General features: G+C 27.9%; 1 protein-coding gene across 5 annotated transcripts in view; it reads right to left on the bottom strand.

Annotated features, from left to right (window-relative positions):
- The window catches only part of LOC129915090 (obscurin), a 52,274-nt gene extending 27,163 nt beyond the window's left edge, over nt 1–25,111 (bottom strand). For 2 of the 5 annotated variants that reach the window (XM_055994566.1, XM_055994553.1), the window contains exons 1-4: nt 25,007–25,111; nt 8,513–8,660; nt 5,934–5,984; nt 5,154–5,855 (exon numbers count right to left, since the gene is read on the bottom strand). In XM_055994566.1, coding sequence (XP_055850541.1) covers nt 5,154–5,826 — 673 coding nt within the window. In that variant the 5' untranslated portion in view covers nt 5,827–5,855; nt 5,934–5,984; nt 8,513–8,660; nt 25,007–25,111. The remainder of the gene's footprint in view (nt 1–5,153; nt 5,856–5,933; nt 5,985–8,512; nt 8,661–25,006) is intronic. The other 3 variants (XM_055994580.1, XM_055994560.1, XM_055994572.1) reach the window with 3 other exon arrangements.
- Nucleotides 25,112–26,215: the final 1,104 nt, after the last annotated feature.

The raw sequence follows: 26,215 nt of genomic DNA on the forward strand, positions 1-26,215 counted from the left end.
ATTTGCTTAATTAATTTCTTGCATTTTCTTCAAACTAATATAATTTTGATATAATATGTTTCTACTGATCAACAAAAAGCATAAATGAATATTGTTTTGGATATCTCGAACCACTGAAAAAAAATCAAATAAAAAAAAAATAAATCTATGTATGTGTATATAAAAGCTATAATTAAGTGCGCTTGAATTTTAAGCAAACAAAGTGGTATCGTGTATTTTATAGGCACCTTTGTAAGGTGCTTCAGAGAATTTTTGCTCTTAGTGGTTTGTTTTATACCTACTGCGTTTTAGATTTTTCCGTGCAACAGAATTATCCGAGGTTTCTCTCGAATAAATGTCAAGTTAGATATTGAGTTTATTTAAATCATTTAAGTTCATATTCAATTTAAGAAGAATATACAAAAAAAAAAACCAACTTTTTTCCGAAATTCCAAAAACTACGTTTTAATAGTTTTGAGATCGCAGTACCTATCATATTAAACCTAATTTTAAAAGAATATTTGTATTACTTATAATAAATAGCATAATTCTAAAGAATATAAGGTACAGTATTTCAGTGCTGGGTTAAAGTTAACCCCAAGTTACTCTGTATTAACTGAATAAAGTTGTTTTAAATTTAAGTTTCTTGGTATTTTATGTAATCATTCTCTCCTGATTTGGTGTTTTTAAGCCTAATTGGTATGGCCTTTATGGCCGTCCAACGTTATAAATAATCATTTCAAGACCAAAACGTTGCCATTGTGGATATTGTTTTTTGGCTTTTTATGTATATAAAAATCAGTTAGACTACAATGGCTATAGCTATATAGTAGTTATCTCCAAAAGTAAATTATTTTCTTAAACAAATTAAGGGGTTTCTCGATTTCTGTGATCTTATCAAATGTTTTAGTACAAAAGAACTTCAAACATATTATTGTATTATAAGTTTTTCAATAGATAATAATATATTTTTTGTAAATAAAATACAAAATAAATTAAATTCCCATGTGATTTTGACCTGAACCAAATATTTAGTGATTAAAACTTTTGACTGTAATAATTCTTACTCAAATTCCAAAAGTTTCTTTGACATTAAATTAAAAAAATTTAATTTTTCGGTTGACCATATTGGGGAAACTATTTTCAGTATCAAAATAAACTGATCTGTGCGTTGAATCTAAGGAGACCTATCAACGATTTCACCTTCCATTTTATTTAAAGTCATCATTAAAAATAAGAAATCCGTTATATCTTATACAAATCTTAAAAATTTATTGATTTAAATTGTGACTTTGAATTTAATAAAGTGTAAGGACTAACAAACTATTAGACCTTTAAATAAAATCCTATCTTCATTTCAACCGTTTGTCTCAAATGAGCACAGAAAAGATTTTTGAGCAAAAGAAGTTTTTAAAAAGCATAAAGAGCGTGTTTTAAAACCCTATGAATAAAAACATGAGATTAAGTGCTAAGATCATGGAGGTGGAAACATTTCAGATCCAAAAATTTAGTTTTTAAGGTTTTTTTTTATTTTGTTCATAATAACGATTATGATTATATATTACATTCTAACCGGTCCGCGTATTTAATATATTAATAACGAAGATAAAAAACATTGTTTTTTACTATATGTATGCAGGTAGTAGGTATATGTATATTTGGAAATTGTATTCTTTTGGCTAGAAAAATGTTATTTTCAATTGTTTTTCTTTAAGAACGCATTAAAATCAATTATTTCTAGGAACTATTTATTTTTTGATCTTTTCAAAATTGATTTCTAAATGTTTAACATACAAATTGTAACACATTGTATCAAAGTTTCTTAAAGTTTCGAAATTTTTATCATCTAACGTACAAATGGTCCTTCGCACATTTTTTCGTTAACGTTGACTAGATTTATCTTTAGATAACTATACATACTTGTATAATGGATAGATACATTTATTTAATGCTATAAGTGAAAAGTAAGTGTTATTTATAAGTAGCCTTTATAAATGAAGCGTCATACCGAAAACGCTTTTTTTTGGGAAGAATTTAATTTAAAAATAGTTACTTTATTGGCGAAATGATTTTAATCATATACATAAATAGTTATTAAGTCTGTTTAATGAATCTGATCCGCACAGAAAAGAACAGAAAAGATCCGAAAAGTACAAGTTTTTGTGTTTCATGAAAAAAAAACTCGGCCCAATTTGTTCTACAATCTGTCATTTTATGTTTCATGAAGTTTTTCAGCACAGAAAAGTTCAAGTTTTTCTGCTCCTACTTTTGGGGTAGAGCAAGTGAGTGAAAAGTGTCAATTGTCAGCTGTTTGTTTGATTGTGATAAAAATAAGAAAAAATATGATTTTATAAAAGTGAATTTCTGAAGAGTTTTTGATTATTAACAAAAAAAAATTTACGGGAATATTAAAAGTGCTAGTAAATCATTATATTTACATAAGTAAGAAATAATTTCAAGAAATGATTTTTGCATTTAAAATTTTGCAACTGTCAATCTTGTTAAATACGAACTTTTCTTGTTTTCTTGTTTCTTGTTCTGATAGTATTTACAAACTTGTGCTGCTCAGATCTGTTCTGTCCTAGATTTTTTTCACTAAACAAACCTAACAAATGTGCATTCAAAAATCGTCTACTCGTCACCTAGAAAAAGGGGTAAATTCCAACTAATGTCGCCCAGCTCCAAAATCAACCTTGGGCTAGTTTGTTTGTTTTTGATAGATTAGTAGCCATAGTAAAGACATTTCGAAAACATTCAAATCTATCAAACTTGCAGTTCTTTTTGTCTCATTCTCTACGTTAATATAATTGGATATCAAAAATATTGAATTTGAAAACATTTTTCATTTTCAAAAATGACTACAAAGAGCTTAAAGCTGTATAAATTCAATACATTAAAAATAAACAAATTAATGTTCTTTCTGTTTACATGAAAAAATGGACAAACATTCGATGTTGATACTTAAGCTTAAATCATAAAACATCTTTACATTAAAAAAATCAAATAATTTCATTTTTGAAAAACATATCGATACAATAATTTTGTATAAGCCTACAAGTAGTTCACTCTTAATGAAGCAAATTATAAGCGATGAAGCATGACATTGTGTTCTTAAAATAAACTTAAAACGAACAAGATTATTAATAAAAATATGTCATATTTGTATCGTCACAAAAATCAATATTTTAATAAAGTTTAAGAACTTTTGATTTCTAATATTTATAATCCTTAAAAGATCTACACACATCGAAGATACCGGCATTTTTACTAAATAAACTGAAATAAATTACAAATTGTAACAATTTCAATTATATTTATAGTTCATTTTTATTAAAAATTATTTAAAATTGTAGTCATTATATTATAAAGACGGCACACAAAACTTAAAATAGAAAAGTATTGAAAAAATAATTTATAAAATGACAGCGGCTGTCCTCATAAATAGATAAAACCATTCACTTCACTGTTTATAGGTATCTTGTCATTCTTTTTAAATAAATTAAATAGGGGAAGTGGGGACTTCTGCAGCATTTTTCTATATTTGGGGTTTTCGCCCTTTTTTTCTTAGATGGACGGAAATCAAAATTAAATTAATCGCAAAGTACTGTTTTTCAGTAAAGATTGTTGTAAAAAATATTTATTAAATTATTAACATGGCATTTTATTGAAAAATAAATTACATAATTGAGAAGCAAAAATTAACCAAAAACAGAATTTCATTTGCTGTTGCTATTGTTTTCCAAAGTGTATATTTGGGGTCAAGATAAGAAAAAAACAACTTATGGGGTAATGTTAGCTAAACGAGGCTCGATTTAGTGTAATCCGATTTTAATTGAACTTTTGGTATTTAAATTAACTAACTTAAAAAAAAAAAATGGTAAGTTCGGAAATTGTTATTATTAAAAAATATTATACACTCCCAAGCAAAATTATAAAACCACACAGATCACTCTTTTTTGCGTTTCAAAAAGAACATGACAAGGTTTTAGGAATTCTGCTGAGACATTTCTGATTTCTTCTAATAGCTTAAACCTTAACCTTCAAACCATTGAATAGTTACAAATTCTAATTTAGGAAGAATAACTTCAAAAACCTTTCTTTTTTTCTCACTAGTGGGCGTGTTTTAGTCTGTTGTACGTATATGTAGTACCAAACAGAAACATTTATGTTAAACGTTATCCGCTTATCCAAATAAATAATCTTTGAAAAGAGTTCTCGACAACCTGAACCAGATTATGACCTAGTTTCTAATCTTAATTTCGACAAAATCCAATGGATTCAGGAATTTTATTGAACTATTTACCTACTTGTTTTCATTTTTGTGCATGGCCGCAGGAACTGCCAAATGTTAGTTTATTACGCTAACTATCGTTTGAAACTTAAATTAAATATTTATATCCACTTTTAATTTTTTTAAACATATGAAATGTGTAAATCTAATCTCAATCAAAGATTGTTTTGAATAAGGACATGAAAAGGATATAATACCAACGTGATTTATTATAAATTGTGTTAAGGTATTTATTGTTAATTAATTTCTTTTCCTTTGAAAAATGGTAGAAAAACTTCATAATTATAGTTAGAGGGCAAACAAGGGCATCCCAATTAATTTTATTATTATTCTAATGTGTATTATACTGCAGGATGTTAAATATTGTGCGTTCTACTTCAAGTGAAACGAGGAATTATATTTTTTGTGGAAATTTGTTAAAATTTAAATATTTTATTTATGTAAACCACCTTACTGATGTCGAATAAATTATATTTTCGTATAAAAAAAAAATTGCACGACCGTTAAAATTGTCCAGCTAAGAATAAATTGACGAACGTGTAAATATTGTAAGAGTTATGTATTTTCGGCTTTAAGCTTAAGTCAATCTACTGGAAAAACAAAATTCTGAAATAACAAAGAAATAATACAATTTTGATAGAATACATCATTTAAATTCAATTAATGTAGTTTAAAGAAATTAATTTAATAAAAAAGGGATTTTCGTATACTTGTTCATTTAAAAGTTAAAATTTTATCATTTCCATTGAATAAACAGTAAACCTAACCTCAAAACTGATTTAGCCTTTATTAATCTAGTTTTTTTTTTTTTTTTGTAATAAAACTCCATTTCAGAAAGTACAAATACATGCTCTTTCACAAAACATACAAAATTCAAACTTACTTTCTCTGGTTGATCGCCTGGAGTATCTCGAAGATGAATATTCGTCCATAGCACAGACGCTGGGGTCTCTTGAGGTTAAAGTACTGTGCTCTCTGAAATCACCTGCCAAAGAATCTTCGGGTTCAATTATTAGAGGAACATCGATTAATTCATAAACAGGTTTTTTTGACATGGGAGGTGTAAAAATGTGCAAAAAATCTCTAGCTTTAGCTTTTTGTACAGTGTCTTCAGCGTAATTTGTAGTTTCGGTAGATTTTAGAACAGTGTTTTTAATGTAGCGCATCTTTTGTCTAGCAGTGCGCAAGGAGTTATCTAAGCCAAGTGAATCGGTAAACACTCCAACTCCTTCAATAAAATCGCGGGATTTTCTTTCAAGACTCTCCGTATGCACCAGAACCTTCTTATCAATTATCGGCGGCGGAGGTGGTGGGGGGTAGTTAGTTTTAACAAGAAGAATTTCAAATGTTGTTTCATATTTAATTTTTGGCAAGGGTTGGAAAAAGCCAGGCATGCGGAAGGTATTTTGGGGAGCCCTGTAAGGAGTCTCCATGCGTCCACTTTGTTCAATCATATCCGAAATTGTGTTATTCCAAAGCATTAAAGAAGCATTATCTGTTATGTTAGTAATATTAGAAAATTGCTGTGTGCCATCATGAGCAGTATTAATTTGCATTGTGCTTTCTTCATTGCTATCAAAATGATCTAAAAACAAGTTAGCGTTAAAAAAGCGTTAGAATAATGCAGTTTAATGTTTTATAGCTAAACCGGAAACCATCATACCGTATTGGGAATCTTGTGCAGCTTGTTGATCCACTTTTGCTATATATTAACCTGCAAAATATAATAATTTCATGTTAAAATGTTCGTATGTAACTGAGATTATTTTTTTTGTTAGACATTTTGGAGAATTTTCAAATAACTAGTTTAGTAAATTGCTTTAAAATTTTATTACAAATGTTTTATTAGTTACTCTGTATATTTAGTGGAGCAAATTATTAGGGAACCCGGCCGAACAGCTCTGATTTTGATGATCTTTTTTTCAAACGTCGGTAATTAAAAATACTTTAAAGTCTATAGGTTAAAAATTGCAGATGTTGCCGTACTGTTTTTTTAAATTAAAATTAAATTTTTTTCTTAACAAAACCATTTCCTTTGGTTAAATTTTATAAAACAAATGATAGCAAAAGATTCTCTAGGTAATTTTAGGACAAAATATATATGGAAGTAACAGATAAACTTCCATCGTTTAAGCGATAAATGGAATTTTCTAATAAACTGACTTTAAACACAAAAAAAAAATATTTTGAACACAACGCCAACATTTACAATAAAAAAAAATACATTTTAAAAAAGCCAGAATCTTATTCCTATCTATAAAATTTAAATCTACAAAATTTAATGAATAGTTTTTGAAAAAATGGTCCTTAAACTCAGAATTTTGAAAAAAAAAAATGTTATTAAAAAAAAAATTAAATGACTTTTTTTCTAACTTTTTCGTAATAAAATATTAATTTTTTTTTAATATTTTGGCCATAGATATGATCAGTCAAATTCCGAAGAAGGAAAGGTACCTAATATATATGATGGTTTTGAAAAAAAAGTGGTTGTCTGTAAAGTCGGTTTACGGACGATAATTTTACGTGATAACATCATAAGAAAACAGGTTGTGTGCTTTTGTAAAAAAAAAGTCACTTCCAACACCCAAAAACAATTTTTTTATATAACAACCTATAATAAATGATATACTATCTAAAAGCCTATTATTTCAGCTCAAAATATTTATATCGCCTATCACCCATGTCTGTGTGACATCTACAAAAGGAGTTAGAATTTTTTGAACCCAATCAGTTTTCATATCAATCTTTTTTATCTTCTCACGCCATTAAATTAATTTTTTTCTTTAACAACCTATATTAAATTTTATATCATTTAAAGCTTATTGTTTAAACTTTCATATGACGCTTCAATCATATTTTATGATGGCTACAAAAAAAGTTAGAATTTTTTGAGCGCTACGAAAAATTAAAAAAATAAAAACTCACGCAAAAATACCCCAAAATAAGTAGGTGTTTTACAAAAATTCATATTTCGAAACGCAGAGACTTAAAAAAAAATCCGTATGAAACCCCTTACTTTTTTTTATTATCTTTCAAATGACGTCAAATTTTCAAAAAAAAAAATTTCCCCTACTTTGTCAAAGGTCTACCTCATGTCTTAGTTTTAAAAAATCATTTATTACTTGGTTTTAAAATTTCATCGATTTATAAAACGTTATCACGTCAAAAAATTAAAAATTAATCCAATTTCATCGGATTTTTCGATAAAACTGAATTTATGCATTGAAATAATTGATTTTCTCGAAGACTTTGGCAATAAGAACTTAAAACTTTTGCTTTTATACTTTTGACAATACCTAAGGGCTATTGAATGAAGAAAAAATAACTTTATATTTAAATGTTGAACTTAAAAAAAAATTAAGTGAAAAGTTCTTCGAAAATGAAATACTTTTTTATTTTTTCATAAATTGTAATACATATTGACATTTCTTTTATAATTTGAAATCATAATAAATGCGGCCTAAAAAATTTTGAAAAATTAATACATTTTATGCAAAAAAGTTTTAAAAAGGACATGTTAAAATTTGTTCAATATTTTTTTTTTTTTCAAAAATTTGAGTTTAATTACCAGTTTTTCAAAAACCCTTCACTCAATTAACTTAATTTAAATTTTGCAAATATAAATAACCTTCTAGCTTTTTAAAAATATATATTTTAATATTGTAGGTATTGCCGACGTTTGAAAAAAAAGATCATCAAAATCAGAGCTTTTCGGCCGGGTTCCCTAATATTGCCATTTTTTGAACTTTAGTTACTCTACTAATTACTGAGTAAACATTTTATGCTAAAAACAACAACAAACGATTAATTTTATTTGTATTTAATAATCCTGGGTCAAAAATGTATAATTTTTGACAAAAAATTTCTCTGTAAACTAACAAAAAAAAAACTTTTATTTATCTTAAGCAATCATTAGTTGTTGTTTCCCGTGCAAAATTTTACATCTTAAATTAAATAACATAAATTTCTTTTCAGTAATTTTAACATTTGGTTGAAACATTGCTACATTAAAAATTTACTAAACTTGTTTTGAATAAAACTAGCTTCTTTGAGTGACTTTTCTTATTTTTAAAACAATTTATTTTTAATATCTATAGGCTTAAAAATAAATTGTTTTAAAACTAGCTTCTTAGTTTTTCAATAATATGGAAGTTAATATTCACACGTTTTAGTTTTAGTTTAATCAATTGTGCGTTTATTTTTTGTTTGTATTTATTTAGTGTAAACAATATTTTTAGTTACCTAACGTCAAGCGTATCACTTTGCGTTGCACAGTTGTTTTTAGTTAAGCGTAGGAAAACTACTTTACTTAGTAGATGTGTTACCTGGAGATGAAAAGTTATACTTGGCAGGGATATGATTCAAAGATGAGTGCTCGTATTTCGTCAATCTGTGGAAACAAAATTATGTTGTTGAGTACATCTGATCTTTTTTTATTAAATGATTAAAACTTTTTATCTGCGAGTTCATATCATTAAATTCAAAAATATGACCGTGTGTCAATGCTGAATGATAAACTCGAATATTTTGACGAATATTTTTCAGCTTTCAAAAATGTATCCTTCTCCAAATAATGAGTAGCTTAAAAAATATCTGTGCGTAGTTTGGTATAAACATGATAACAGCCAAAATGCGTATTTTTCATATGAGGCTACACGGTTAAAAATTTTTTTTAATTAAATTTTCAAGTCTACTACAAATTTTGTTGAAATTTACATTTTTTTGCATTAAAAATCAAGAACTTTTTCCTGAATTTAAAGTTTCAGTTTATTATAATGATATTTTCTTTTTTATTAGATATTATTATCTTATCTTCTTAATTATTTTTTTTCTTACATCTTTAAAATGAAACAAAACATTTCTGAAAGTGATTACTCATCATAAATATAATAATGGTGGTATTATTATCTCTTTTTTTCACAAACTATGTGAAGTGAAATTTCAATACTTTTCATTACGTTTTAATGATTTGTATTTGAAACTAATAGTCCGGTCAAATTAGACTAAAATAAGGGGGTGAGGTTACATAAATTTCCAGCAAGCTGAAAATTGGTATGATTGTTGTAAACACCATCATAAATTAAATCTAAAAAGTCCTCATCGATCCGAAACCTGGAAAAAAAATTACTTGGGGTCAAAGGTCTCGTCTTAAGGGAATATTTTTAAGAAAATGGGCAACCTAGGTTTCTATAGATTTATTTTATACCACAGGTGTTTAAAATTTTTCATAAAATACTTTTTTTACATTTTGCATCGAAAAACAGATTTCCAATTTTTTTTAAGGAATGTGTGCAATAACTATCAAATTTTTAAAATGTTTTTGTACTCATTCAATTATTGTAGAAAATTATAAAAAAAATAAATGAATAAAATTCATTCATTCGTGGTTGAAGTGAACGAAAACATAAAATGATAAAATATAAAATACACTGATCGAAAAAAAGCCAATATTTTACGAACTGGTTGCGATAGAACTTTTTTCTATCTGTTTTTAGAACAGTCATAAGCATAACTCATAAGTGTAGCTATCAGCCGTTTTAGGGTTGCCCATTCTCTATCGGACACCCTGTATTATAAAAACTACCAGGGAAATGGTTTCGGAAGAAGGGCTCCAATCGGAAAATTGTTGAAAATTTCCATTTTTTTTTGCTTTCCCATATTCTTAACCATTGAAGAATGAAATTCAAGCTAAAAAAATAATGAAATTTCAAGAACTTTTCAGTTAGGAGTTTTTTTTTTTCAGAATAGGCCTGATTTTGAAGATTACAACTCAACTTCAACTTTTTGAATCGTTATACCTAAGAAACGGTGGGTCTTAAGAAAAAAAAAGTGTCATGACACTTTTTATAGATAATAATCTGGTTTACAATTTTTGCATCGAAAATTTTTTGATAAGACTAACCGTTTTGCTGAAAATCGTGAAAAAAACATTTTTTGTGACCTTTGACCCCATGTAAATTTTTTCCAGGTCTCGGATCGATGAGGACTTTTTAGATTTAACTTATGATGGTGTTTCCAACAATCCTACCAATTTTCAGCTTGCTGGGAATTAATGTAACCTCGGATGTCTAAATTGACCGGACTATAATACTCGTACATTTTAATTTTTTGTATTTGAAATTAATAAAAAAAAAATTATAAAAAAACTGTGTAATAAAATCGCAATATTAAAAACTAATAAATTTTGTTTTGTAAAAGGCCTAAATTCCAAAGGTTGTACTAAAAACTACGATACAATTTTGAACCGTGTATCAAATTTTTATTAAAATTTTAAACAGCTTTTAAAAACATTAAGATTAATAGGTAATTACAGTCACCTCTAAACGTACGTTCAGTATAGATGGTTATAAATAGTGAAAATAAAGGCAAAGAGTATGTATTAACTTTTTGATTGCACTCACAACAACTGGTATTTAAAAATATTTATTACCGATTAGTAAATTTAATTAAAAACATTAGCGAAAATCAAACAAAATGTTTGTTCTTTCGTTAATTGATAGAGCTCCGTGAAGCCAGAACTGCTAACTAAAAATTTTTGAACCAAACTTGTCTAATTCGTTTGTCCACCGTTTGTCCATGTTTGTCCACCCAAAATTTACGTTTGTCCACCCTTCAAAAAAATTTTAGAACAAAGTCTTTTTTTATATAGGAAGTCTGAAAAATAAAAAATAGTCTAAAATGCTCAATTGATGAGATACCAACTGAAATCGTTTGTCCACCTCGAGTTCTATTTGCATACCAAATTTTATCGTTCTTCAACCCTCCGTTTAGGAGATACATACATATCCAAAAAAAAAAACAAATTTTGCACTGAAAAATTGAAATTCCCCTAAATTCCCCAAGAATTACTTTTTTTTTTCAAAAGTCGTTTTTCCACTTCGAGTTCTTTACGTATACCAAAATTTGTTGTTTGTCTACCCTACGTTTAGGGATATTCAAAAAACTAAATTTGTGTTGAAAAATTCAAAGTCTCCTAAAATCCCCAAGAATTACTTTTTTTCAAAAATTCAAGCTTCTGTTGAAGTTAAAACTTGCGAGCTGAACCTCTGAGCTTTTGGATTATCGGGCTACTCAAGGGAAATAAAATTAATTTTCTGATTGAGAAACGTTATTGTTCTCAGTCTTCAATTCGATATCGAAAATGGACACGTTCAAGAAATATTAGGGACTAGATATTTAGGCAACGTCATTTTCTGAACGGAAATTTGAGTAAATTGCATAAATTAGTTTAGATAAGATACTATTGTCAAATTTCGAAATTTACTTAAGAATTTTACCGATCGCATGGGGAAGACACCGAATTTCACTTAACTTTAATAAATAAATAATATTAATTTTAACCCATAATCCACTTTTTACTCGTTTTTCACACAAATAAATTTGATTTTGCTAAATTAGTTCTTTAATTCAAAACAATCTGTTGTCATGTTGACAAAAATAACATTCCTAAATTTTAAGGGAAAATTTTCTTGCCTAACTTTCCAGTTAGCTTTCCAATAAAATTACCTAAATTGGAAAGATTTTTTTTTGATATCTGACCAATCAGAGACCGAGAAATTACCTAAATATTTAGTCTTAGAGAATTTTGTCAAAGTCGAAATAAAATGAAATTCAAAATTATTGAAGAAATTAATGAAAAAGTTTAATTAAATCAAAGAAATTTAAATAATTTACATATGTACTACATATAAAAAATTCTTTTTCGATAGAAGAAAAGTGGAGGGCAGTTATTTGTGGGCCTAAAATGTGTAGAGATTAGATTTATCTAATTAACTATCTATGTAAATGTTTGTCAATTTTTCGAAAGAATTGCTTTGTCTAAAACAAAAAGTATAATATTGACTTTTCATGAGCCGATTTTAGCCCCACAAAATGCCACTCGGCTAATATCGTTTATTTATGTTTTTTTTTGTAAATAAATTTAATGTTAAGAGTTAACGTTAGTATTTAACGAATTAAATAAATAAAAGGATTCTGCTATGGCGTCACTTTAGTCAAGTGCGGGCCACGATCACACGAATTGACTTGCGCCAAAAAGCTTCGCAGCAAAGGAAAAATTGAGTGGTAAGAGTCGGCATAACGAAATGTTTCGTTTGCAATTTCATTGTGCCATTTTTGTATTAGAATTTTCGTTTCGCTTCAGCAGCGTAATAGGCTGTAAAAATGACTTTTTAAACCAAAAGTGCAACAGGGAAAGAGACTCCTTTTCCAGATCCACAGAAGAAAACTTACTTACTTTCCAAGAGATGTCATTTTCACAAACTATAACTTTGTGAAAGACTACAAAATATTCCTCAGTAGTAAAAAATATGGGCAGGTGAATCTATCAACTATTCATTTAAAGAAAACACAACATCAAATGGTACAGAGACGTGTCGAAAACAGCGGAAGGTACAGGGTTTTTGGGCCTAGTACCAAACTCTTCGTACCAACGGGTCAATCCCCAAATAGCTTTCTAGCCATTATAAAATGCGTAGAAATAAACCTCGATTTAAAATACCGGAACAAAAATATTGCCATTATGTCTGATAATGTCTGATGTCTAAAATAATATCCAAGCTAGTATTTGAGTGTATAGGAAAACTTTTTTTTCGGCGAACCCCACAGGCAGATCACTAGAGTTATGATCCTCTCGACATCGTGATCATAGATAACAGCGCCGAGTAAAATTAAGAAGAAAAAATAAAACTTAACGTGGAAAAATAAACAAAATCACTGTCCAGGAGAATGAGGATGTGGACTCTTTAGCAAAAGCTGGAGCTCAAACCGTATTGTGGAATAGGAGAAAACTTTATTAAGAACAAAATTTAAAAAAAAGACCAGAAGAGTACAAAACTAGGCAAAACTGAGACAGGACAAAAGGATTCTCGGAAACTACAACCAAGAACGTTTTAAATCTTGTATCAGTATCAGTTTAAGTAGGAACAACCTCAAGATAATCACTGGTCTCCTAAGGGTACACGAAAGCTAAGAAAACATCAAATATTTTGGGCTAAGTAAACAGTGCAACATGTAGATTCTGATATGAACAAGAATAAAACCCTAACTATATTCTGGGAAGTTGCAATGCACACCTAATACACCTTAGATTCAAACTCCTGGTTTGCATATAGGCGGAAGAGGAACAGTTACTACACTCTATGACACCCAATTTCCTGAAAGGAATTAAGTTCGAAGAAGCGCTTTTACATGAGGAACCAACTCAGCCAATTTAAAAGGGGGGCACAATAGATCTTATAGGTTGCAGAGCATCTTACATCCTATATCTCAATCAATCGATCAATCCATGACTGTAGTAGGTATATTATAATATTTTAAGGACTTTCTAGCACTGCACATATTTAATCATAAAGTGGTATTGGAGAACGAGTGCGGAATCCATTGATATCATTACCTCATGAAGATAGTATCTTCAAGATACTGTTTCGTTCAGTTGGGTACATGCGTGTAGTGTACGGCAGCAAGTGTATAGCAAGTCAAATGCTAAAGTACTCACACAGACAGACAGATGCAAGAGCAGGCGACCAAAAAGCACGTGGCATAACATTTGCACTCTTGACAATGCTTCTTTTTAGGAAAAATAGTATTTATAACACTAATGCATCGTTAAATAGAACCTGAATAAGAATGTTTATTTTTTAAATAGAAATCACTATACTTTCTTATCTTTTCAACAAATAAATCAATCACATTTTTTGTTTTATATGTATTCACACTCCTACATACATAAGCATATGCACATCCACATATAAATTTTTGCCAATTCATTCAAATGTGTTTACATTATGTAAATGATTTGTCATGAAGATAAAACAAAAACAAAACGAATAACGGTGGTCTTCAGATATTAAGACTTGCATTCTAGACATTTCTTATTTTGACTTCATGCCAGATGGACCGCCACCAAAGTGCAATGAATGCCAATGACCGCAATAACCTGCCATGACTAGAATGTCTAATTTGCACTTAGCCACTAATTTTGCGTCCACAATTTTTCACGTTTCTAGTCATACGAATACTTTATGAACTCATAAATCATGGAAATAATGACCATGTGACCAAGAATTCATACCACTACAATAGCATGATGGATTTCAAATTCAATCTGATGGAAAACATATTTCCACAATTTATTTCACATTTAAAGGGAGCGCAACTTAAAATGCGCCAAAAAGTTTCACTCAGAAAATATTTTTTTGTTTTATTACAAAAAAATGCAAGATCTTATCAACCACAAACATTTTTAAGTTAATTTTAAACCGTTAAAAGCTAGATGTAAAATTTAGTGCAGATTGTGTCGTCTGCTTATTCCAACTATGTATACTCTGTTCAACATAAAATTTCCTCTTCAAGAGAATTTATTGCTTTTTCCTCATGTTCTATTTGCAATGGCTTTCATCAAACTGTTACTTTTTAAAGCTCTTATAGGTTAACCATGTTTAGCATGGAAATATATCATAATTTTGTTGATAATTAATCATAAATTGAAAATAAATTCATAAGCATTTGTATAAATATGATTGCTTTATAAATTACTAACTTACTAACTAAACAAAAAACAAGTTCTTTTAAATTTCTTTTAAAAAAACAACAATTTGTTAAAAAATTTAAGCATGCATGACATTGGTATATTGTGAATAAATAGTCTTTAATAATCCGCAAAATATACCTTGCACATCTATTTTTTTTTTTTTTTTTTTTTTTCAGAAATAATAAAAGAATAAAAAATATCTGATCACTGTGGCGTATACGTACTTTTTTATTTTTTATTTTATTTTAATGAAAAACCACACATTTCTAAACGTCAAACACAGGATTGATAAGTAATTCCTTCTAATGAACTTTAAAACTTTGTTTTCACTGATGCAATTTATTTGCGATGCTCACATTTATGACGATTTTAAACATCATTGTGAATATTTTTTTTTGTACACATTCTCTTTTGTTTGGTACACATTCATTTAAATAAGCAACCAATTATTCATAGTATTTACTCAAGAATTTAGATTCATTTAATAATGAGTAGCCAACAATTGATGACGTTAATATGACTTTTATATCCAATAAGTTTGTGATGCAAAGAATAAATTTAATTTGGCACAAATACTATAATTTTCATGCATCTTTATAATAAATTTAACGAAATATCTTAATAAACACAAAATTTACAAGAATAAAGTCATCATCGAAAGCTTTAGATTGTAGTTGTAATTTGTAATTTGTGTTTGTGAAAGATAAATTAGCAGCCCTTTTCTATTACATGTTTTTGTAGAGTTACATCTGTATATACAAATGTAAATAATTTAAAATCAATAAGAATTGCGGTCATATTAAAATTTAAATAAACTATGTTATTGAGGAAATATACTAAATCTAGAATGCTCAATCAAAATAAAATTATCTTTGTTTACACATTGTTTCGTTGGTTTTTTTTATCAGACTCTAGGTTTTTCTAATGATTATAATTGAAATATAATAATGATTATTATTTGACTTAAATATACTTTTTTTGATTTCTTCATTCTTTATTTTTGAAATGAAATAAAGTTTCAATAAAATCGAGCGTTAAAAAAGTAAAATTATTTTTTTATGATTCACGTCCTCTTAAACAATCATCAAAAAACAATAAACTATTAAATGTATGTAGGTATTATGTACTTTTTTGTATCTTCTTATATACCTACATAGTTACACTAGTTTCCACCTAGTGCCGTTATACTTTTCGTAAGGACTTTTAACCGTAGGTTTCTTAAATCGTATCGGATATAGTTTTTCGAGTTATGATTTTTTAAATTTTTGATTTTTTAATGCTTTACTTAACAAACTTCATAAATATTCGTAGAAGTTTTGAATGATGATTGATCAAGGTAATGTATGTAAAATGTATAAAAAATAGGCAATAGCCTAATGAACTTTCTCAAGTCCTCCAAATGGCTCAACCAACCATAGCATTCATAGGTTAACACTTTTTCATGAAGTTACAATACTTCAGGGTATCACAAGAGATCTACATTGATCTAAGTGTGACGGTAACAAAATCAACTGTTAGCCCATATAACCTAACCTAATGTGTACCATTGAAAAGCTTGAAAAGAAAGTTTTAAGTCAACATAAATGAGGTATGTAAGGAACAAAAACTGAAATTAAAACAGAAATTATTTGGAAAATTTAACATTTAAAAAAAAATAAATTCAATTCATTGACAGACAACGCTAAAACTATCGTAAGGAAAAAAAGACTGAAATTCTATCAGAGAGTGTCTGTAAAATTTTTAACATTAAAAAAATAAAGTGCAATTTAACGACAGATAGCGCTAACACTATCATATGCATTTTTATGTTTTTACCAACAATTCAAAGTAAAAAAAATAAGCTTTAAAACGAGACCATGAGAATTTGAATAGAAATATTTTATCCATTGCAATTTTTATTTTTAATATATATAATTTATTTGATTCCGTTTTTTTTGCTCCTAAGTGTAGTATTTTGTACATAATTATAGAATGTTGAAATACAGTATTTTGAATACAGTATTATGAGTATGACCCTTACAGTATTTCGGTCTCAACCCAAATCAAGAAATATTAAAATAATTTTTCAGGGTCACCAGACTCTTTTTATTAATTTTTAGAAAACTTAAAAAAGGAAGCCAAATTTGAAAATTTTACTATAAACGATTTTTGTAAAAAATTAATTTATTTTATATTTTTTAAGGTTTCCTTTTAAAAAGCACATTTCTAAATCTAAATTCCGTTTACTTTTAAAGTTATTGACAAAAACTTGAAGAAACAAAAGAGTCGAAATAATCTCATTGTCTGTTTTTACAAAAAATGGTCATATCTTTATAACTTATGCATACATTGTCTTAGAAAAGTGTCTTGTCTTTTTTGTCCAACACAAATTTTCAAGACCATTGTTAATCATTTCTGACTAAATGGAGTTGAACTTTATAAACACATGAAATTAGAATAAACTTAAAAAAATATTGTAGTATGCAATTATCCCAAAAAGGTTTTCTGGAAAATTTTAAAAAGTTGAAAATTGTAATTCATACAAACACCAAGAATAGTCAAAAACTTCGAGTATTAAAAAAAATTTCCTTAATGATAAGATTGCTTAAAAATGTTTTGACTCATTGGACTGAAACTTCTGAGGTGACCCAGACATTTGCTTATTTACCCCTATTACGGTTTGCATTTGTCATAAGACGATACAAAAACGACCCGTTCTGCCAAAATGCCAAAGCCAAAATGGGGGCTAAAGTAAAGCAATAATCGTTTCATAGGGAAGGAGGGCGGAGAGCGGGAGAAACTACGAAGTTAAATTTTTAATTTAGCAAAAATTGGTGATCCTAGAGCAAATCGTTTTCTTGTCGTTTTATAATAAACGCCAACCGAATAACCGTAATTTTTATTGCTTATTTATTCAGCTTTCAGGTGCGGGATTTTCTGTTTCTATTGGCCTTTATTACTCAAGATATAGCTCGAGTACTAAGTATGCCTATTATAATAGGCTGATACATTGTATTTGTTAAAATCATAGAAGGATATTCTTTCCGTCGAAATTGTTTGCTTTCGCCAAACAACGTAACAGCAATTTTAAATATTCAATATTATAAACGCCATGGTTAACAAATAAGCAAAAACACTTAAAAAAAACCAAAAAATACTAACGAAACAACATTCAAAATAATAGGTGTGTTTTGCACAAAAAAACGACATCCGGATACTTGAAATCCGTCCAAATATTTGGCACCACTATACATATCTTTGGCAGCTGTCTATCAGAAATGTTGCCTTTGCTTTTTGAAGTGAAAACTTCTTTATTATCGTAGTGATTTGAAACAAGATGAAACGAAAAAGCGACAATTGATTATAACTTTTTTGTTTTAATAGATAGATGAATGAAGTTTATGCTGTACATAGGTAATTAAATAAAATATAATTGTACAAAATTTCAATTAATTTCATATTCAAAATCCTGAGATAACGGTGAAAAGTTGTTCTTTTTCTAAACACGTTATATCATTTGATCTAGAGCATTTAAAAATTTGGTTTAACTTTGATACGCATGTTAATTAATAATATTACTTTTCATTTGATATGTCACACATAACGGTACGGGCTCTACAAGTTACACAATCTTAAATTGAAAAGCTTGAACAATACTTCAAAACACCTATGTAGATTTGTGCCGATGACCAGCCACAAGTGTAGGAAGTATGTATATGATATGTTTGGCTTTAAAAAATTCTTTATTTTTCGTATAAATATGATTGAAACGTCATATAATAGGTGAAATAATAAGCTTTCAGATGATATAAAGTTGAAATTTAAAAAAAATGGATTTAATGGTATTAGAAGATGAAAAAGATTGATTTATATCAAAAAATTCTAGCTCTTTTTGTCGGACAGTCATGATTGAAAAAATATTTAAAGCTTAAACAATATGATATGAAACGTTCATATGATATAAAATGTCACATAGATACAAAAAAAAATTGAATTAAAGGTGATGTCAAAAAAAAAGTTACCTAGATTTTTCGATTTTTTTTTTCAAGAAAAAATGATTTTTTTAAGGTTTCACTTCTAATACGTGTGAATTGCACACACGATTTTTTTTTAATTTTTAGTGGTATGGCAATGGCATCCATGATGGGTAAAACCATTTTTTTTTGTTTTCCAAAAAATCCAAAAACCATTATCTGTATATTCTAAGCTTAATTTTAAGACCATAACCACTAAAATAAGAAGTTGCGGCGTTCTTAGGTTACAAGCATTTGAAGGTAGTCATATTGAATTTGTTTTCGATTTTTTTTTAATCAAACGTGGAAATTTGTTTTTTGTCTAATTTTTTGACAATACTTCTGTAATAATCCAGTTAAATAAGGGTTTAACCTCGGAATGAATGTTAGTAGAAATTTTTTTTGCTCAATATCTTCCTTTTGCCATTCTATAACATATCTCAAAAGTCTAGAAAAATCTCATGTCCGCTTGTCGCGATTTCAAGGTCATATCGCGAAATGGAGATTTTCAAAATTAGCAAAAATAGGCTATGGTATTATATACACATATGATACATGATTTCAAAGTATTTTTTAATGCTGATTCCAAAAAATCTAAAATCAAAAGTTAAAAAGGAAAAAGTTATACATGTTTTTCATCTGTCAACTCATATTATTATAACAGTTGCAAACTTACTGCCGAAAAACCCTTAAAAGTTATGGTAGATGAACCAAATTTTGCATGAAGATTTTAGAATCCATCATTATTAAAAATCAAAACAATCCCTTACAAAAAATATATATACCTACGAAATAATGGTATTTTTTGATGGAGGGGCAAATTAGATTTTTTGGAATCAGCATTAAAAAATACCTTGAAATCATGTATCATATGTGTATATAATACCATAGCCTATTTTTGCTAATTTTGAAAATCTCCATTTCGCGATATGACCTTGAAATCGCGACAAGCGGACATGAGATTTTTCTAGACTTTTGAGATATGTTATAGAATGGCAAAAGGAAGATATTGAGCAAAAAAAATTTCTACTAACATTCATTCCGAGGTTAAACCCTTATTTAACTGGATTATTACAGAAGTATTGTCAAAAAATTAGACAAAAAACAAATTTCCACGTTTGATTAAAAAAAAATCGAAAACAAATTCAATATGACTACCTTCAAATGCTTGTAACCTAAGAACGCCGCAACTTCTTATTTTAGTGGTTATGGTCTTAAGCGGACATGAGATTTTTCTAGACTTTTGAGATATGTTATAGAATGGCAAAAGGAAGATATTGAGCAAAAAAAATTTCTACTAACATTCATTCCGAGATTTACCCCTTTTTTCTCCTTATTTTACTGTATTATAATTTTATGTTTAAATTCGTTCAAAACTCATATCAGAATTCATTCAAGTCTTTTATTTGAAAAGTGTAAATATTTCTTATACCTCGAAATACTAACATTTCAATGCAACCATGCCAAACTAATTTTTTTTCAAATCTCATTTTCTCCGTTTTTTTTTTTGCTAAACATTTTTGGAAAATTTTAATGGTAATCTATAAAAATCTACAAAGCAAACAAATTTAATGGTAACGGGCCATGCGGCCTTCGCTGATGGGCATACATCGTCCACCCAGAGTTTTATGTTAAAACGTTCCTTTTATTGTTTCTGTATAAATGATCGATAACACAAAAATTATAGTATATCGGCACTACTTTTTTTTATCGAGACAAAAGTAAACTCCGGATAATTATCTGGAGTTTTCATCTGTCTATACAGATATAGTTGTTGTTGGTTTTAATACGTAAATTGTTTTGATTTCAAATGTCGCGATGTCGTTTTTTTGTGCAGAGCTCCAAATACATAGAAAAACAAGAAAACACACCTAATATTTAAAACTGACAGAGACAGTAGCACAGTAGGTTCTATTTGTTTAACCTGTCGCAAATATGCCAAGAATATTTTTCAACTTATGATTTTGAACCGAGGATCGGAGAAAGAAGGCAGTAAATAAAACAAATTTTTCATTGCCGATTTGAAGACAACTCTAAAGTACCTAAGTAAGCTTTAATTTGCTTCAAGTCAAGAAATAGTGAATTGGCCCTGAAGAAATTTATTTAAACTTTTTTTAATATAACTTTTTAATTTGTTTAATTCCTCAAAATAAAACAGTTTCACTGTGATTCTGAACCACTATAAAACGCTTATTTGTATCAATTAGCAGCACACTTGTATGAAAAGAAATCAAAAGTCACTGAACAGAACAGTTATTTTATTATAATTTATAACTATTCCGAAAACTGAAACAAAGTTAAAGAATATTACCGACTTTTGTCAAAATTAATTTATAAAACAATAATTTTAAAACTCTATTTTTTTTAATCTTTTCTGCATTTTATGAAGCTACTATTTTGTACTAAATATCTCGTAACTACTTAAAGTCTTTCATATTTTCCTCCTCCTCACAGAAAAAAGATTCAGCCAAACTGTTTAGTTGAACACAATGCCCCGCTTAAGAATGACGGCCGGACGGCACGACAGGCAGTGCGATAGCTTCAAATTCATAAAATTGTTAACAAATGTATACAAACAATAAACCAATTACTAATGATCGAAGTCAATCGGCCTTATATACGGTCATAGGATTCTATCGAAATATTGATCTGATTTGATTGAAAATAAGCTAGCAGAAAAAATTAAAGGATGAACAAAAATTTCCAAAATGTTTGATCGTTTTCAAGTGACTGTATTAAATGGTTGTACTTGAAATTATAAACCTCGAATTTTCTAGTTTTGAAAAAAGATACGTGTACCGCTTAATTTTATCGAAACCGACAAATTTTTTCCAACTTAACCACTACCTACATATATGGATCGGATAACTTGTTCATTCAGCTTTAATTTTCTTTTTTTTTGTAAGTTCGATCCGAAAACTTCGACGCTGAGATCTTTCGATATCCACTTTTGTCATTAACCGTCAATATCTCGGGAACCACTGATTGCACAAGAAAATTAAGTTAAGAAGCCTTTGATAAATTTCCCATAGAAATCAAGTAGGTATTGCTTCTTGAAAAAAATATTTTTTTTATTTTTTGCATTAATTTTGAAAATCAAGAAAAAATGAGCTTTTGGTGGCTTTTGCGATAATCAGGTGCTAAGTTGGAAGTATCGAGAAAACCAGTAATGTTGATTGTGCTTTTTATAGTTGAATAAGCCTATAAAATCCCTACGAAGTTTCAAAGTTTCCATTGAGCAGTTGTTTCTTTATTCGATCGAATTTTTGCAAAAAAAATAAAGGATCATGATTTTTCACTGTTGTATGCATTTCTATTGATAAAATGTCATAAATTTAAACATTTTTATTTCAAGCTTAATTTTTGTATTCATTTTTATTTCAAATAAAAATTAAAAATCAAAACTAGCTCAATCAAAATAATATAAGTAGGTTAAGTAATAAATCCGGTCAAGATCCAACCCTGACCTACCTTAAAATATCCACTTATTGAATAAAAGTCTTTAAAATGATTGATAATGCAAACAAGTTCCTTTCCAAAAGGTTTATTGCCTTTTTTACATTTTTTCAGATCAAAAAATACAAATTGTTGCAAACAAAACTACACGCACACAGGACTTCATGGAGTCGCACAGTGTGCAATTTTGACAATCTAGCGGTACTTAATTCTAATTACACGTACACTTAATCTTTTTTTTGATACAAACCAGCTTAATTTTGTTAAATATGTATTTCTACAATGGTTTTATTGATTTTCAAAATTATATATGTAAATATATATGCAATATGTGGTATACTAGTACAAAATGTACCACACTTGGTGGGGAAGAGCCGACATCGAGCAAACGATTTTGGGAGTTGCTTCTTAAACTGGCTTTATATCGAAAAGGAAGCAAAATATCGAAAAATTTTATTTAATCTTTTCGTCTTATTTTGCCAACAAGAATCTAAGAAAGTCATTTTCAATTTGCAAAAATGTGATGTACGATTTTTCAAACATCAAAAACAAATAAAAAAAATGATATGGTTTCGCAAACCAGAAAAGTTAAAGAATTCTAACGAATATACCAACGGAGATTTTAGGTCCAATAACACTATGAATACATGAGGATACATTTTTATAATGCTTCACAAAGTCAAAAAACACAAACAGAATTGGTCAAAGGTCTTAAAAAAAAACGAAGTTTTCTTCCATTTTAGAAGTAAGAACACATTTTTTCTTATCCTTACACTATTTTTTTTTTTTTTTATGATAGAAAACCAAAAAATAATACAAAAATATACACAAATTTTCATCTAACTTCTATAGTAACGAAATATGGAACGAGTAGTTTCACCCGAAAAATTCAACTCGATTTTAATATTTTTTTGCTTAATGTAAGGTTATGTTCAAGAGTTCAAGGCGCTGTAGAACGGCAAGTACAATTTAATTTTTTTTTTCTTTGTTAACATTATATTGTATGAAGTTTTAGCTTTGATTCTGCATCAAAATATTTTTGTTGGGACGACTTCGAATTTTGAATAAAGTACCGCTAGATATGCAAAATTGCACACTGTGAGTCGTCTTCCCACAAATGTACATATTTATTTATTATTATTTGAAACAATGGAGAATAATTATTGTTTCAAATAACCGTTCAATTTTATAAGTAAGGTATTACAAGCCGAAGAGCAAAAAAAATGTTCTTTAAAACCAAACATCCAGAAAAACGAATGTTTCATTCGATATTTTAAATAGATTTGTTTACGAAGTCAAAACACTTGACAGTTTCGACAAAGTTGCGAACTTTATTCAAATAGACACGAATTTTTTTTTTTTATATCAAAAGCTCATCTAGCTAGAAAACTTTTATTTTCTAAACGCACAAGATGAATAAAAAAATTTTTTTCAGAAGTCAGTCCAGCATTTGGCAAATCCACCAACAGCGGAAATAAAGTAAACAAATTATTTTTAATTTTTTAAAAATAGAATATTTTGCAATTATATTTAGATGCATATGTAAATATCAAAGTACAAATGTAAATAAATTTTACATAGCGGCAAAATTTATTATATTCACAATAATTCATTGCAATACTTTGTATAGTTTAAAAAAATAAAATCTATTAATTTAAAATAAAAGAAAGCATCATTTTTATATATTCTGCAGGTTGTTTGTATTGCCGTGTTTATTTACCTTTGGATGCGTGAAAATACAGGTAAAACTTATATGTCAAGAACAAAAATACATATTGTTTTTATTTGTTTATATTTGTTTTGAAAGTGTTACCTTGCCTTTTTTTTCTAGATTCCATGGGAATTTTTTTCGAAATAATATACTGTTTTTGAAATAATAACAGGACATTATTTTAATGAATTTAATTAATTCACTCCACGTGGGTACAATTTAAGAAAGATTTTATAAGCATCCGAAAAAAGCTACCACATAAATACTAAGACTTCCATAGCTCAAAATTATTTTTTCTTTTCGACAAAATAACTATTTTAAACTCTAATCTTATTCAACGATTTTCAGTGTTTGGGTGTATTAAATTTCATAATTTATAGAAACATATCTATATATTAAAAATTTTAAATTTCTTCAGCTTTTATTTTATTCTTCATTAATTTATGCATTGTTTTTTTATACAGCAGCACAGATTATTTAATTCTTGATTACATACTTACGAAATATTGTATATTCCAAAATTTAAAACAATTTATTTAATTGAAGTGTAGAAAGATTGACATACTACCTAAACGGTTTTGATTTAATTAAACAAATATAAGCTTAAGGTCGCATATTTCGCCATTTAGCTAAATACGTGTGTATTTATAATTTATCTTTTATATGTAGTGATTGTAGGTTATGGACCCACACAGAAGCACTTATCAATACATTTCGTCAAATGTATGAATGTATGCGAATTTTGGGAGATTTCGAGTGGGTGTAGGTTTCGTTCGTACGTTTATATAGGTATATATATATTCTTAATTTTCAAATATATATAATTTTTTTTTTAAATATTTTAGCCATTAGTAGAATAATTGAATTTTTCTTTTCTTATTTAATTTTTATCATCACAATATTCAATATTAACTATGGCCTCTCACATTCACGCACAGATAATATTTAATATATTTTACATATATATTATATATATGTGATTTAAATAATCTTAAATTTTATAATGAATTTCACCAAATTTTTTTGTTACACAATTTTTTTCTCACATTTGCTTTTTTCGTTCGCTAAAAAACAACGTTTCGAATATTGGCACGATCTTATCCCTCACGATGTAGGAAACCGACTGGTTTTTTCACACTTCAAAACTATAGGAGCTTTCGAAAATTCAAGAATCTAAATATAAATTGCCGGTTTGTACTGAACGAACTTTTGAATAAAAAAAAAAAAAAATTGTTACAGCATATCACAGAGAAGTAATTTTTGTCATTCTTCAAAAGATCTTCATTCAAAATCTTCTCTACTTTTCGCCTATATCTTTTTAAAATGCAAAAACTCATTGAAAATTTACTTAATGTAATAATTAATGTTCATAGATATAATGAAAGGATACGTAAAATATGAGCACCGAGGATTTAATTGATTAGGTGGTCTTTTATTCCATTATATTCCTTGTCAAGTATTTTATCTAGTTTCCGCTATTTGTTTGTTTCTTATTGAAAATGGTTGTGCAAAAGCTTATTTTTGTCAATTTAATTGTTCCAGAATAAACGAACTTGTTGAACTTGTTTTGTGTGTACCGTACTTATACCTTACTGAACAATATATAAATACACAGGTTTAATAGTACAGAGTTGCTTACATTGTAAGTTTTAACATTTCATTTCAATTTCTGTGTACAAGAGAAGAGTTTTGAATAATCATACCTACGAGTAAATTTAAATTAATTGCACGATTGGGTCGAACGTACTTGCTCTAATGTTGTTTTATTTTTAAAAAAATTAGAAAAAATAAAAATAAGAGCAAAAAAACCGAATCAAATAAATTTTATATTAATAAAAACAAAATGGATAATATATTTTTTCTTCAAAGTCTCATGGTCTCATTTTAAAACTTGAATTTTTTACTATGAATTTTTGGTAAAACCATAAAAATGGATACGAGGATACGATAGTACCTATTAGCGCTATCTATCAATAAATTGCACTTCGGTTTTATTTAAATGTTAAATTTTCTAGATACTCTCTGTTTCAATTTCAGTCTTTTTTCCTTACGATAGTATTAGCGTTAAATATCAAGATACTCTCTGGTTTCAATTGCAGTCTTTTTTTTTACATTATACATACTTCATTAATGTTGGTTGGATCTTTATAAAGTGAACTGATTTTTAAGTTCTTAGTATTGACTTAAAGCTTTTGTTTCAAGCTTTTCAATGGTACCATTAACATTCATGTATGTCAATTTCATCCCGATAAATT

The sequence above is a fragment of the Episyrphus balteatus genome, chromosome 1, assembly GCF_945859705.1.
Source record: "Episyrphus balteatus chromosome 1, idEpiBalt1.1, whole genome shotgun sequence".
Classification (NCBI taxonomy): domain Eukaryota; kingdom Metazoa; phylum Arthropoda; class Insecta; order Diptera; family Syrphidae; genus Episyrphus; species Episyrphus balteatus.